The sequence below is a fragment of the Pelobates fuscus genome, chromosome 12 (genome assembly GCF_036172605.1).
Source record: "Pelobates fuscus isolate aPelFus1 chromosome 12, aPelFus1.pri, whole genome shotgun sequence".
Classification (NCBI taxonomy): domain Eukaryota; kingdom Metazoa; phylum Chordata; class Amphibia; order Anura; family Pelobatidae; genus Pelobates; species Pelobates fuscus.
This window is the reverse complement of record NC_086328.1, coordinates 134,612,569-134,629,110: the sequence shown is the minus strand read 5'-3', so window position 1 is coordinate 134,629,110 and position 16,542 is coordinate 134,612,569. Positions and strand designations below refer to the sequence as shown.

At 39.0% G+C, this 16,542-nt stretch overlaps 1 protein-coding gene across 1 annotated transcript in view; it reads left to right on the top strand.

The window, feature by feature from the left end:
• Positions 1-16,542, top strand: part of LUZP2 (leucine zipper protein 2) — a 480,236-nt gene that overhangs the window by 297,544 nt on the left and 166,150 nt on the right. The window contains exons 6-7 of the mRNA XM_063438820.1: positions 3,549-3,611; positions 9,929-9,991. Of these exons, the coding sequence (XP_063294890.1) occupies positions 3,549-3,611; positions 9,929-9,991 (126 nt within the window). The remainder of the gene's footprint in view (positions 1-3,548; positions 3,612-9,928; positions 9,992-16,542) is intronic.

Genomic DNA, 16,542 nt, shown 5'->3' with positions numbered 1-16,542 from the left:
GCTCCCCCGTCTGACGTCAGCAGAGCGGAATGTGCATGCGCGGCAGTGCCGCGCGTGCATTCAAAGTGTCCATAGGAAAGCATTTTTCAGGAAGACAGCCACTAGAGTCTGGCTTAACCCCAAATGTAAACATATCAGTTCTCTGAAACTGCTATGTTTACAGCAGGCAGGGTTAACCCTAGAGGGACCTGGCACCCAGACCACTTAATTGAGCTGAAGTAGTCTGGGTGACTTCAGTGTCCCTTTAAGTATATTTGTTTTGTTTTTTACATTTATTTAGTTTGAATAAAAGTTAGTTTGCTAACAGGATAAATCGTAAATGTAAATGAAAATTATTTCCTTATCCATCATGCTCATTAATTGCAATCAGCCTGGCCGGTTCACCGGGGACGGATTCTGCAGGGAGTACTGTTTCAGTGATCCCTGCAGAGTCTAAGTGCCCTGAAAATAGCATGAGCGTGTCTTATGATGAATCAAAGCAAATAACTGTGTGTAGTGCCCTTCGGTGTGTAAAAATAGAATAAAATATTTTTTAAAAGTTGCTGTACACTCTATTGAGTATCTCTCTCACCCACTACAAAATATTCAGTATACACAAAACACAGTAGTAGTGTTAAAGGTAAAAAACCCAAACATATACTAACTGCAAAAGTGGACCGCTGATTTAGACAAGGGGTTACACTTGCTCCAAATGTAGTCAAAACTCAATAGATGTATATACATGAATAAAAAGAGAAAGTCCATACAACAAAGTGCTATAGTATATAAGTTGGAGGTTGCCAACTCACATGGATGAGAGCCTCAAGAGGACAGGCTCAAATCACAACAACATGTGTGTTGTATGGTGACACTGTACCTCTTCACTTCACTTGGAACCTTCAGTTCATACCTATTTCAAAATAATGGCAAATTTATCAATATCTTTGTATTACCTTCATTTCCCAAAATGGGAAAAAACTAATCCTAACCCTATTAAGGTGGAATTAGCATGATTTGACATGCTAATTCAGGTAGTAGCTTTTATATGTGATTTTAACTGTAAAAGTCAGATTTTTAAAAATATTTTATACAAATATTGGCCCATTTTAAGAAAAGATGACATTTGAAATACAGTTCTCACCGAGAGACCCAAAATTGTGTACAGAGGAGTACCAAATTTGAGGGACAGCTTGGTACGGAACCATATTAGACATACAGCAAGCAAACACAGTATGTTCAATGAACCGATTGGCTTCTATGGATATGGGATATGTGGGGCCTGTAGGAATACGGGAAACAAAAAAAGATTTTTAAACAAATTTACAACCCCTTAGAGAGACACAGAAAAATACTGTATTAAGAACCCGATCACCTGCCACTCTAAAAAAGTTATTTATTTAATAATTTGTACATGTGGCTTAGGATAGGTGGGCAGAACTGCTAGAACCCTTTAGAATCGAATACAAGAACATGTTCGAAACATAAAGAACTGATTTGAGAAACAAAGTCTCTCATTGCATTTTAAACAGAAACATAACCAAGAACTCACTCCATTTTATGGGTATTCAACTAATTAAGACAAATTGGAAGGGGGAGGATTTCATTAAGAAGATGGGTCAATGTGAGATGAGATGGATTTTTTATTTAGGAACATTACTACCATTCCGTCTTAATAACGATTTTGAAATATGTCACTTTTTATAAATGGAAACGAATTTAGAATTTTTACAAAAAAGGAATAAGGGGATCTAAATGTTACTATATTTATATATATTTTTTTACGTAATAAGTTTCCAATGGAGTCTCTAAGGAATATTATTAAAATTTGTGTTAAATCTGTATACATTATTGGTGCAGATTTTAGCTATATGTTGAATTGGATATTTTTCATGTCTACTTATAATGACAGAGACATTTTAAATTTTATATAATTGATGTATAACATGTATATTAATTTTTATATATATTTCTCTCCCGTTCCTTCTCTTATTTTCTCTCCCACACTCTTTTTGAGTAAATTTTGGTTGTATATAATATGGCGATTAGTTTTTCCCATTTTTGGAAAATGGAGGTAATACAAAGATATTGATACATTTGCCAATATTTTGAAATGGTTATTAAAAACCAAAGAAAAACAAGTTACCTGCGCTCTCTCCTTAATCCCTATGTATTTTTAAACAAATGGAGTTTTTTTTTAGTTACCTCTAATGGCCATGAGAGGATAAGCCCACCTGCCAACGTCAAGGCAGACCACCCTAGGTGGGTCCTAACTCTAACCATTCACCTTGCTTCCTTGAGCTTCTGGCAAAAATCTCTAATGAGACAGAAAGGGGTATTTTTTATATACACCCCTATACATGATTAACCCTTAATAGGGAACACATGGGATGGGCGGCTGCATTGTAACAAGGCTGGGTAATACAAAAAATTGATACAAATGCAGAAAGAAAAGTCCTGCGCTCACTCCCATCACTTGGCGGCTGCAATGACTACAGTACACATCAGCCCCAACATATAGTAAAAACCAAAGAAAAACAAGTTACCTGCGCTCTCTCCTTAATCCCTATGTATTTTTAAACAAATGGAGGTTTTTTAGTTACATCCCATGTGTTCCCTATTATTATACAACACAGTGTGTGGGTTTTTAATGCAGGGAGTATAGGTTTAATGAAGTACGTTTGAGGCTCCTGCTGTGGGTACAGGCTTACCGTAGCACAATGTGAGGTCCATACAACAGATGTGAAGTTCACAAATTGAGTTTATTAATATACTGAATTCTTTCAAATATTTGGTGTCATAACACAATTCATAGAACATGTTATAGTTTTAGCTCAGGGACATGGCATTTTACAGGTCAGATGTTTTCCAATGACCTAAAGAAACACTACAGTTTTTGTGCCAGGTAATATGTGGCTAGAGCTGAAGAATCAGAATCAAAACAGAATCAAAAGGGATTTATCTCCTAGATGGCAGAGAATTGAGCAGTGACGATATTCACCAAAACTGCTTAATTCAGCTTAAGTTGTTTTGGGGCCTACGGTATCCCTTTGGGACAACATATGTTGCAGGTCTATAATATTTATCCTCAGGCTGGATCTTTTTGCCATCTAGTGTTCCCCCAAGTTAACATATCCCCGGTTATTTTTGTCCAGTAATAGTGTCAGCTAATATTGCAGGAAGTATAAACTATGCACTCATTACTCTCTCTAAGCAAGTTATTTTCTGGCAATATTTTAGAGCTTTTTTTAGATATCTAGGTTTAAATTCTGAGCTTTTGTGTTTGTTTTAATTATACATTTTTCCATGAATTTATCTTGAATCCCTTATTGTATTTAAAAGGTATTTTTTTATTTCTCTATTTTACTAGTTTAATAGAACTCATGGGATTTCTGGTATAAATATTTTGAGTGAAACAAATGCGATAACATGTGCGTAATTGTATTCAAGATGAGCATGTTTCGATTTTGTGTGCGTTCTTCTCTTATTTACATAATAAATTCAGAACATTCTCATGCTGTGACAGGATCTTTGAACACTTCGTAATGAAAACTATTTATTTCTCTTTCTAGAATAAAAGCCTAAAAAACAAATTATTATCAGGAAACAAGCTTTGTGGCCTACGTGCAGAAGAGGTAAGTGTAACCAGCAGCAATAATCCAAATGTTTCAATAAAATACCAATTTCTCCTGTTTACGTGTAATCAGTTATGAAGACTTCTGTAAACAATTCCATATGTTAACAGTAATTAAAATATTTAGCATTTTTTAGTTTATGCAGTGTTGGTTTACTTTCTGGATGGAAATGGTACTATTTCAAATTAACAAGTTTTTTTTAAAATCTGCAATTTGTCCTATATGTTAGCAGGGCCACCATCAGGGTGTGACAACCTGTGTACCATTACAGGGTCCGGTTCTGCCCCAGAGCCTACTAGAACTATATGGGAGGATATACATTTCTCAACAAGCAATTATCACTAATTTAAGGTGACTTAGACCCCTTCAAGATCTGTATTGCTCTTCTGTGCAGCAGAACTGGTAGGCAACAATGTCCTATCACTTCCTCCCAATGCTAGAAGGAAGTTGCGTGAATTTAGCAATAAGAGCCCAGCAGTGCCTGCGGTCCTAATGGACCCCAGGAAAGTCAACTTCCTCCAGCACCAAGGTAGGCAAAGAGGAGGGTGACTAATACAAAGCTTGATATTTGTGTATATGCGTCAGACTTGATATGTGTGAATATTGTTTGTGAGTGTGTGTCAAAATATATGTACGTGGCATTGAGTGTCTTTGTGTGGCCGTGTTAATATGCTTGTGCATTTTTTGTTTGTATGTATATGTGTGTGTATGAATGCATGTGTTTGACAGTGTGTATATGCTTGTGCATTTGTTTGTGTATATGTGTGACAGTGTGTATCTTTGTGTATGTGGCTCTATATATGGTATGTGCATGTATGTATATATGTGTTTGTATATATGTGTGTATAGGTCTGTACGGGGACAATTGTGTCTTCTAGTAAGCCTTGGGTGGGAAGATGACAATAGATTTGCAAGGGGCTCCAAGAGTTCTGGTGGCAACCCTGTATGGTAGAATTCTTAAGAAAAAACAAGGAAATTCGTTTTTTCGTGGTAAAATAGTAAACTCAGAAGAAAGATACAATTTAGCTTTTTTCCAAGTTTTGTTATTTTACACTTGTGTGACCTTCCTTGTCGGTTCTTTGCAATTCCATGTTTAGTAAATTCACCTGAATACAGTTTTGCTTTCTTTCTGAAAGAGAATTATAAATGTATCATGTTATTGCCTTGGGCAACATCTGTATTGAAAGGTTCCAGTATTTGTTTATTTTATTTTTCAAAAAAAAATTGGATTATATGGAATGTTTGGTGGTTAGCATGGACATTTCTGCAGCTCAAAAAATATCCAATGTGGGACATGTTTTTTTTTTCTCTAAAGCCTGAATTGTGTCTAGCAATTCTCATATTTTCCAAAGTCGTTTAAGGTTGGAACCTGGTCAAACTGATGAAATCTGCACCTGTCTGCTGGAAGCATTCAATGTTTTTTTGAACGGTTTTGAACCTTTTACAAAGTATAGATCTGGAATATTTTCCGAACACCAGCTTGAAACAAAAATAAGACAGAATGCATCTGTCAGAATGCACATTTATAACCGATCAATCCCAATCAAAAAGCTAGTACTATTTACCCAATGGCAGTGCAATCAACTAGCTAGTGGGCAAATAATATAAAAAAACATGGCAAATCAAATTGTAATTATATGGAGGTTTGTTCATGGAGCATAAGGCTACCCGGTTTGGGCAAATGCACTGGTAGTGTCAGCCGTGCATGTCAATAATCTGCCCAGGTGGCTTTGGTCCATGGCCATTGCAGCCCTTCAAGCCTTTGGTTCACAGATTAAGTGAGAAAAGATAATAGAAGGATCAGTAAAACAAATCTATCATTTATATTTATTAATTATATACTATGTATTACCTCATTTGGATTCCACTACTACCTGTACGCTGATGACACCTAGATATATCTCTCCTCCCCGGACCTCTCCCATGCTTTCCTGTAACGTGTCACTGCTTGCTTTTCTTCCATCTCTTACTGGATGTCCTCTCACTTTCTGAAACTAAGTCTCTCTAAAATTGAGCTCCTCATGTTTTCTCCTCCTAATACTGATACTCCTCTTTCGTTTTCCCTTAAAATTAGTGGTATCCACATCAGTCCATCCTTGCGAGCCTGCTGTCTTGGTGCCATACTTGATTCTGGCCTCACCTTTGAGCCTCACATCCAGCATGTTACCAAGTCCTGTAGATTACATCTTAAAAAACAAAGCCCGCATCCACCCCTTTCTTACACAAGATGCTACCAAGGAGCTTGTCCATGCTCTAGTAATGGATTATTGTAAGCCTCTCCTAATTGGTGTTCCCAAAAACCCTATTGCCCCACTTCAATCTGTAATGAGTGCTGCCGCCAGACTGATTTTCCTCTCTAGTCGGTCCTCTCACACCTCACAGTCAGTCCTTACATTGGCTTTCTGTATCCTATAGGAGTCAATGCAAAGTGCTAACCCATACCTATAAAGCATTGACCAATTCTTGCCCCTCTTATATCTCTTCACAGATCCATAGGTATTCCCCTTCTCAATCTCTCCAATCTGCACGTGACTTTCTCCTGTCCGCAGCTCGCCAGTGTACGGACAACTCATTCTTGCAGGACTTCTCGTGGGCGGCTCCCTTCCTATGGAATTGTCTGCCTTCCAACATTAGACTCTCCCCTAGTCTTCAATCATTTAAGAAGTGCCTTAAAACCCATCTCTTTAGGAAAGCTTATGGCCTCCCAGACTAACCTCTACCTCACATACCTGTCTCCTGCTCTCTCTTAAAGGACAACTCTGATTCACTCCCACCTTATTTGATTGATATTCCCTGTCTTATTGTGTTTTATACCCCACCTCCTATAGATTGTAAGCTTGTTTGAGCAGGATCCTCAACTACCTATTGTTCCTGTAAGTTTTCTTGTAATTGTCCTATTTATAGTTACATCCCCTCTTATAATATTGTAAAGTGCTACGGAATCTGTTGGTGCTATATAAATGGCGATAATAATAATAATATACCTATATAAATCTAGAATGTCTTACTGTTCCTCCTTTTTCCCCTCTTTTGATCACTTCTCAGTTGATCTGTGAATAAAACCAACATTAAGTGGCTGTCCCGTAGCTGTAAATCATCCTTTTCCCCATCAATTAGCATTTTTTTTAGCTCCATGGGTGGAATTCTGAAACACGAATCAAAATGAAAATACTCATCTATTGCACATTTTGCTTGCTTTTTGGTTTGGCAACATTAGTAACAACCCCTGGATGTTGGGCTAAAGTAACATCCCCAGGACGTACCTTCATCCTTCCGAGGTAGATAAAATGAGTACCATTAAATTGGCTAATAGTAACAACCCCTGGATGTTGGGCTAAAGTAACATCTCCAGGACGTACTTGAAAACCAGAGTAATCCGAATGTACCTTTCCTGGTTAAATACTTTGTTATTATTATTATTATTATTTTGTCTTGGAGTTCAGGAATTTGTCTTATCACCCGATTGGCCCAAATTCGGATGAATTGTAGTTTGATCTGCAGAATGAATCTCCAAATATTCCACTATATTATTGGCCATTTGGCTTGGAGACATGGATAAAGTTAGCACTGTTTGCTTTGTACTGAGTTTAAGGTGACATTTACCCTCTTGCTTAACCTATCATAAACATAGAAAAGAGAGAAAGATGAAAACTGAATGTGGAAAACACTCCCATGCAATGGGTGTGGACCAAATTCGTTTTCAAATATATACCTCAAAATGTGAAAGTCACATACAAAGGGAGGGGGGAGGGGTGCTCTCTCACTATAACTAGTGGGATTATGCTTGACCAGGATTTATTCGGTTCTCTCCTCCCATATTTTGGCAATATAATATTGAAGTTCTGGCCTATACCTCACTGGCTTTTCCTTTATTATTATTATTATTATTATTTTCTGCTAAAAGTATGAATAACAGTAAATATGGAAACAACACTATTTATCCGATGTCTATGGGTCTTGAGCGCCCACCTTGTGCTCATAGTCACTAAGATTGCTGCATGACATATATGTGCAAAACCTCTGTTTCTCCCAGTCTATCGAATATCGCTCACACTATACACTATATATTATATACAGCTAGTTTATATGTACCTTATAGGACCTATCTTATTGCGACTACCTGGGTACACAACTGAATATACTATTAGATCGATGGCAGTGTGTACTATACTGAGTTATTTTGCTCTTACCTAATAAGACTAAATTTATCAAGTAGCTAACTAATACAATTTTGGATTAGAACTGTTTAGGAGATCCCCACCGGTTCTCTCCTGTGCACATCTATGTTTGGAACTATTTCGAATTACTATCTGCACATCGATCTCCCGTTTATATATGGCTCTTTTTTATATATGGCTCTATTATACTCTTTGGATCAATCTCAGGAGTTATCTAACGCTAATATAATTAGTGTGTGTGTGAACAGTATATTGGGACTTACCACTATATTTTTCTACAATTTAATTTTGGATCCAAATGGATTATTGATGTTTTTTTCCCTTCTCTCCTCCCCCGCCCCTCCCCTTTTCTCCCTGAGTGGCTGGTACGGGAGGAGATAATCAGTACAACGTGGTGCGTCTTGGAAACGCCCCCTGTACACTGATTGGCGGTTCACCGCCAATGGGAGGGCACCTGCTAGGGAACCAACGTGGTGCGCCCTGGGAACGCCCCCTGTACACTGATTGGCGGTTCTCCACCAATGGGAGAGCACCTTCTCCTTCAAAACCGGCAACCAGTCTTCCCACTTTTCAGCTCTTGACAAAGGCGTGTTGAAACGCCAAAACGCGCGTTGAGCGTTTATCTGAGCCGATGCTTATCTCTAAAAATCTACTTTAAACACTGAGTGATTTGAGCCGATGCTAATTTCTAATCTCTATTCTAATACCTAACTTATACCTTTATACTTCCTATCCGGTTGGGCAAATATTTTGATTAACTGATTTTTTCGTTATGTGCCATGTCTACTAAGGGGTGGGAGAGACTTTGATATACAATTTTTGGCATGCTGTAGTGCTTGGGGAGTTAGGGACATCTTGAGGCTGCCTTGAAGTAGCAGTTAGTTTTGACACTCACAGATGTGAGTTAGACAGCTAGCCCAGGGCAAGTTTAAGATGTTTGTGTGGTATGTGGGAGAGGTGTGGATACTAGCTGCGCTGTTTAGCAGCAAGTTTGTGTCTCCTGTTGTTGGAGCATTATCCTCGCTTTTGTGCAGAGGTATATACTATTTGAACGTGTATGTAATCGCACCCTCTATATACTCACTTCGATATATACCTGTCATTTGACAGTAACCTCAACCCCTTTACTCCCTATGATAAATTAACTTTGTCAAGCAAATATACTTTTATGTATACAGTGCTGTATACACAACTTTTGTGTTAACACTTTGGATGTATGGGTTTACAGTGCTTATATGAACATTTCCTCTTTCCTCTCCTGCCCCTCCCCGTTTACCTATTTATCCAGGCACCTATACTTTGGAGATAATTTTTGACTCCTTATCAGAATTTATTCTACTTTATTTGCCCACCTTTTAGGTCCTATTTTGTATTGGCACATTTTGTGGCCAATTTTTTAACTTCAATTGTATTCGTTTCCTCAATAAAGGTTTAACCCCTCTCCCTTCCCCCCTCCCTTTGTATGTGACTTTCACATTTTGAGGTATATATTTGAAAACTAATTTGGTCCACACCCATTGCATGGGAGTGTTTTCCACATTCAGTTTTCATCTTTCTCTCTTTTCTTGACATTATTTGGGGTTAAGCCCCTTATATATACCTCTAGTAACCTATTTGGAGTGTGTGGGAGTTGGTTAGCCCAACTCCATTCACTCTCCTCCTTCGATTTATTTCTATCATAAACATAATCCATTTAAGGAATGACGCAACTACCTCCCCCTCCCCTGAAAATAAATCAATACAAATTCTTGATGCTTCATTCAGTATGTCTGCCTGCAGATACAGGAAGACCTTTCCCACGCCAAGAACAAACTCTTTTTTCACAACTGGACCAGTACTGCTGAGTGTTGCATATACATAGTTAGTCTCTCTGTACTCAAAGTTCCGGTGTTACCAGTGTTTTGCCACTGCACTACAAGCACACAAATCAAATGTTTTGCAATAAGCTAATTTTGTTTGCAACTGACCAAGTAGTGCATGTATGAGACTGGGGTATAGGACCATATACATTTGTGGCAGTGGAAGGGTTAATTTACAGAAAAACTTAGAAATATAGCCTATTATAAATAAGAAACTTAACTGTACAGCATGAAACTTACATACAGCCTCGTTTACCTGTTTTGTCTTTTGATTTTATAGTCAAAGAGGATACAAGCCCAGCTGAAAGAGCTCCGCTATGGGAAGAAGGATTTGGTTTCAAAGGTGAGCTAATATTTGTACATTATTCGTACAGACAAAAAATGTGTAATGATAATATGTAACAATGTTAGTATATAACAGTCACTGATTCCATAAACGTCATCGGCAACGTGAACATACAGGTAAAAGAAAAAAAATGCCAAGACTAATTGTGAAAATGTTCACAGTAAAAAAAAAAAAAAAGCCATGATATATATTAACATCCACTGTCTCGTTTTTTTCTGATCTGAAATGCATTATTGAGTGATATACAGGTGAATTATTTCCCAGATCTTCATAAAGGTGGTTATGCCATGTGAAGCTCCCAGATGTTTATATAAAACTAAATATTGATGGCAACATGAACCTTTTAAAGAGGGCTTATATACAGCGTATGTAGCGACCACTTAGAGCCGTAATGAAGGCTGACAAAATCTGGATATTGACCATGTAAAGGATGACATAACTGAGGATCTCAACAATCGCAAGAGCTGGTGTTTGCTAGTGATATAGGGCTGAAAACATGGAACCAGTGGCAGATGCTCTCTCTTTGGTGAATGTATATTCATATAGTTTGTGACTTTTTCAGATGTACTAAGTCAGCCTACATCATTAACCTTGCATTGTATTTTTGTTCTAAGTGACTATATGTGCACATTAATTTAAAATGAGATATAAACAGATATCCCAAATATTAGCATTTGCTAGCTTATGTATTATAGCCAGCAGCCAAATAAAAGAAAGACTATACCAAACATTTTATATATTTATCAGAAAAAAACTATTTTGCCTGATTTTCTAGAACAGTTTCAGTTCTTCGTGAATTCCAAAATTCAGACATTTCATTTGAGGCAATTGTTCTACAATAGTGCTAACGTTTTTACAATTTGAATTGTGCATCTCTGACATTTGTGCATTCTGGGTTAGCATATTAATGGACATCAAATCACCGGTCCTCAGTAAGCCTAAAAGAGTCCTTGAAGACAAAATCCATTAACATACGTCTAGTTGGAAAGTCCTGGAAGCATGTTTCAAAGCTTTAAGCTTTATTTAGTATAAGGCAAAAAGAAAAACATATCAAGTTGTTGTCACTTTAACCTGTTAAAATGATGTTATTTTAGACATTGAGAATGTGTTCCTATATTGTTACACACTATATGCATGTTTCTGGTTTGTCTCCAATTGTAGTTCTCCTCCCCCCCTCCCATCCCGATCTCTCTTGGATCTACCTGTACTTTTACACACTCAATCCCTACCGCCTGATCCCTAGTCAGCACAGATGACGGGAATGGCTTACACGCTACCATGGCTCATAGGCAGGCTCCTCCCTTCAATCAGAACTCTTCCGTGTGCCACCTCTCAATAGCTCTATTCCCCCTCCTGCTGTAGCACTGCCAATGAGCTAACGACGAGCGGTGACGACAGATTGGGGAACACAGACACACCCTGTATCAACATACATGCTCATAAAGATCCCCATGCCAATTTGTCACCAATATGGGCCCTATGTATATATTAATATGACAGTCCATAGGCATGCTCGTACAGACTCCCATGCAACCCTGGCATTCATTTTGAGAACTGTGTTAATATTACTTCCCTGCCCCCTTTTGCCTACACAGTACTTACCATATCCAGAATACAATTAATTTTGCTCAGTTTCGCCTGGCTTATGACCCAATGCTAAAAAATCATGACCTTGAACAAAACACAGTTGGATAGAAAGCGCTGCAGACTCCCAGAGATACCGGAGCCACTGCCTATCTCCATGCCTATTTTATATTATTTTCTTCTATCATCTCCCCCCTCCCCACTATGACATGCCTGCGAATGAGCAACCAACTTACTGCACGTTTGAGTTGGGAGTAACCAACCTACCCTGTGGCAACCTGCAGATTCATAGAATCCCATATGCTAACACTGGGACATATGTTTTCCTTAATGCCTCAATACGCCTTTCCATACTCTGTAACAACTCCGCTATTAATCATAAAATTGTTGTTTATTATTTATTATTGTTTATAATCTTCTGTCAATAAACACTTTTCTTGAATTAAAAAATAAATAAAAGTGGATGAAGGTCTCATACACCTTCAAGGGACACTATAGTCACCCATACCACTTCAGCTCATTGAGGTGGTCTGGGTGCTGTACCCCTGTTCCTTTAACCCTGCAATTGTAATTATTGCAGTTATTGATAAAGTTATTGCAGGGTTATCTCCACCTCTATATGCTGTCTACCAGACAGCAACTAGAGGAGCTTCTGGGTCATCACTAGAGTCTCACTAGAGGAGACTTTTGGTCATCTAACTGACACTGTATGTCCTCATGCAACATAAAAGGGGAAGCTAATATATGAGATAGACACATTACATGCAAAGCAAGAAAGTTCAAGCGGTGATTTGTCATAAGTGTGATGATTATGGCTTACAGCTCATGATAACCCCAAAGTCACAATCTCAGTAAATTAGAATATTACATGCAATCAATAAAACAAGGAGTGTACATAGAACAATATCGAACCTCTGAAAAGTATAAGCATGCATATGGACTCAGTACTTGGTTTTGGCCCCTTTTGCAGCAATTACTGCCTCAATGCGGTGTGGCATGGAAGCTATCAGCCTGTGGCACTGCTGAGGTGTTATGGAAGACCAGGATGCTTCAATAGCAGCCTTCAGCTCTTCTGCATTGTTCGGTCTCATGTCTCTCATCTCTCTCTTGGCAATGCCCATAGATTCTCTATGGGGTTCAGGTCAGGCGAGTTTGCTGGCCAATCAAGCACAGTAATCCCACTGTCATTGAACCAGGCTTTGGTGCTTTTGGCAGTGTGGGCAGGTGCCAAGTCCTGCTGGAAAATGAAGTCAGCATCCCCATAAAGCTTGTCTGCGGAAGGAAGCACAAAGTGCTCCAAAATCTCCTGGTAGACGGCTGTGTTGACCCTGGACTTAATGAAGCACAGTGGACCAACACCAGCATATGACATGCTCTCCAAATCAACACAGACTGTGGAAACCTCACACTGGACTTCAATCATCTTGCAGTGTGTGCCTCTCCATTCTTCCTCCAGTCTCTGGGTCCTTGAATTCCAAATGAGATGCAAAAGTTGCTCACATCAGAAAAGAGGACTTTGGACCACTGAGCAACAGACCAGGTCTGTTTTTCTTTAGCCCAGGTAAGACGCTTCTGACGTTGTTTGTTGTTCAGGAGCGGCTTGACAAGAGGAATACGCCATCTGAAGCAAATGTCTGGGATCCGTCTGTGTGTGGTGTCTCTTGATGCACTGACTCCAGCCTCAGTCCACTCCTCGTGAAAGTCCCCAACACTTTTGAATGGCCTTTTCTTAACAATCCTCTCCAGGCTGCAGTCATCCCTACTCCTTGTGCACCATTTTCTTCCACACTTTTACCTTCCACATAACTTTCTATTAATGTGCTTTGATACAGCACATTGGGAACATCCAACTTCCTTCGCAATTACCTTTTGAGGCTTTCCCTCCTTATGGAGGGTGTCAATGATGGTTTTCTGCACAACTGTCAGGTCAGCAGTCTCCCCCATGATTGTGATTCCTAATGAACCAGACTGAGAGACCATTTAAAGGCCACTGTGAGCCACTGTGAGCCTAGCATATTGCACCTTTTCAAATATTCTAATTTACTGAGATTGTGGATTTGGGGTTTTCATGAGCTGTAAGCCATAATCATCGCACTTCTGACAAATCACGGCTTGAACTATCTTGCTTTGCATGTAATGCGTCAATGTCATATATTAGTTTCCCCTATTACGTTGCATTACTGAAATAAATGAACTTTGCACTATATTCTAACTTTTTGAGTATCACCTGTATAAAGCTGCCGTGTCTCTTCACACCTTAGAACCCCCATATAGAAATTGCATGTATCCTATGAAAACAACAAAATATATACAAATAATGGAACAACGGTCCATTAAAGAAAAAAAACAAATGTTAGATGTAACTTGGAGAAAAAAAATCTGGAATGTTCAAGAACATCGTTGTCTTGTTAACAGTAACAAAGAGTATTTCATAAATTACCTCTTAAAAAAGTTACAAGTAAAAATATTAAGGCTACAATAATAAAAAAAAACATGAACTATTAGCAATATAGTGGAGTTTATAGCATAGCATATTGAAAACATTTCAAGGTTTTGTCAATCAAAAGTCAATTTTAAAAGTTTTGGGTGGTTTCAGACCACAAGGTGTCTTTCTTGTCAGCTGTACCCATATTGGGTTATTTAAAGCAAGCGCTTTCACTAGCATTATACAATTTAGTGTTTTACATATAAATTAGTATATTCACTGCTGTCATTGATTCTCCAATTAATCTCTGCAGGTAGAGTTACTCACATTTGCAATGACAATATAGTTTAGGGAGATCCTGTTAATGCTTTGTTGCTATGGCTCATTAAGTACTGTTCTTTGGAAGTTTCAGTCTGTCTTTTCTGACTTGCTTCACTTTTCACACATTTTCAAGGCTATGCTCTTATTCTGCATCACTATGCATCTAATGAAGGCATATAATCTTACATAGTTACATAGTTACATAGCTGAAAAGAGACTTGCGTCTATCAAGTTCAGCCTTCTTCACATTTGTTTTTTGCTGTTGATCCAAAAGAAGGCAAAAAAAAAAACAGTTTGAAGCACTTCCAAATTTGCATCAAGCTAGGAGAAAAATTCCTTCTTGACCCCAGAATGGCAGTCAGATTTATCCTTGGATCAAGCAGTTATTACCCCACATTGAAAGATTATATCCTTGAATATTCTGTTTTGCAAGTATGCATCTTGTAGCTGTTTGGACATCTGTATGGACTCTGATTAAACCACTTCTTCAGGCAGAGAATTCCACATCCTTATTGTTCTTACAGTAAAAAAACCTTTCCTTTGCTTTAGACAAAATCTTCTTTCTTCCAGTCTAAACGCATGACCTCATGTCCTATGTAAAGTCCGGTTTGTGAATCGATTTCCACACAATGGTTAGTATTGGCCCCCGAATATATTTGTATAATGTTATCATATACCCTCTCAGGCGAAGTTTTTCTAAACTAAATAGGTTTAAATGTGTTATCTTAAAAACTCATATACAACCATTAAAGAGAACAGAACCCTACTGTTATCACAGTGGGATTCCCAGAAGCTACATTCACTGTTATAGCAGAGCTTTAAGCTACTCTTACCCTGGGCAGGAGCACCTTTTATCTACTTAATATGTGTTTCTTTATTGCATATATTCTCAGAAAAAATAAATAAATAGTATGACCTTAAGGACCCGGTTTAAATGTGAGTTACTCTTTCTACTAATAAAACAAAGATGGATTGTATAGCACTTAATGGAAATAAAAATAGGACATGGCCTGACCGCAAAGCCAAGAGGACGCAAGTCTCTGAATCTCCCGCTCACTGGAGCATAAAAAGTGATTTTAAGCCACAATACAGGCACCAAACTGGCAAACAAAGGCCACCACACGAAAGGGGCAACCGAGACGCACACGACAATACCCTCCAAGCGATTTATGCACCTGACATCCTGGCGAGGCATATTCAGCTCCTTCTGGGAGAAGCTGGGGGCCCTCACATGACCTCCAGAACCCTGCCTGAAGGCAAACCACTAAACCTCTTCCCAAGACTGGGTAAGCACCAAAGAATGGCCGCCCCAACAGCAGAAGCCGGGAGCCACACAAAGAGCGGACGTAGCCCACAAAAAACGTTGAACAGCAAAGAGACAAAACAAAGCGCCAAGAGTCAATCCGACCACAAGCATTGACCCAGCACAGGCACTGGAGGGGCACAGGTCACCGAGGCCACCAAACAAAGCGGCGGACCGCAAAGCCCAAAATGGCGGCAGGTCGACCACTCCAGAACAGAAGCAGCCCGAGAATGCTCCAAACGCAGAGACTCATAACTGGTAGTATACAATACCAACTAAATGGGCCGTCTCACGCATGGATACTTTTCTCCTACACTACACCCTACACTCCCGGTCCACAGGGAATGCAGCATGGACCACCGCACTGGGAGGCCGATTATACCCCGCAGGACAATGGCTGAAGGATTCGACCCAGAGGCAACTGCACAAACATCGGAAACGAGGCCTCCACTAAGGAAGCACTCACCACACAATTTTAAAAGCCCGTCACACACACCTCCATAGATCCATAGCTGTGTATAGGCTCACCCTATGCACCTACACCCAGTAGGCCTCAATAACCATTAGACTACACCTAGTACTCTGGGGATCACTGGGGGGGAGTAATATTTTTATGTTAAATGAACAAGCACTAACATAAGATAACACATACTATTAGGCCTAACTCTAGCATCTAACACATACTATTAGGCCTAACAGTGCGACTGGAACGCACTCGCAATGCTGATACCAACCCGATGACATTTGGACCCATATGTGTTCATCTTAACATCTACTATAACATAAAATTGAGCACCTTCCTACTCATTGTCTTACACAGTGGTATTTGTTTCTCCTGGTATTTGTTGTTTTCTGCCAACTGACCTTAACGAAGTGTAACCTTAACCAATAGATACACATGATGTGACCTAATAG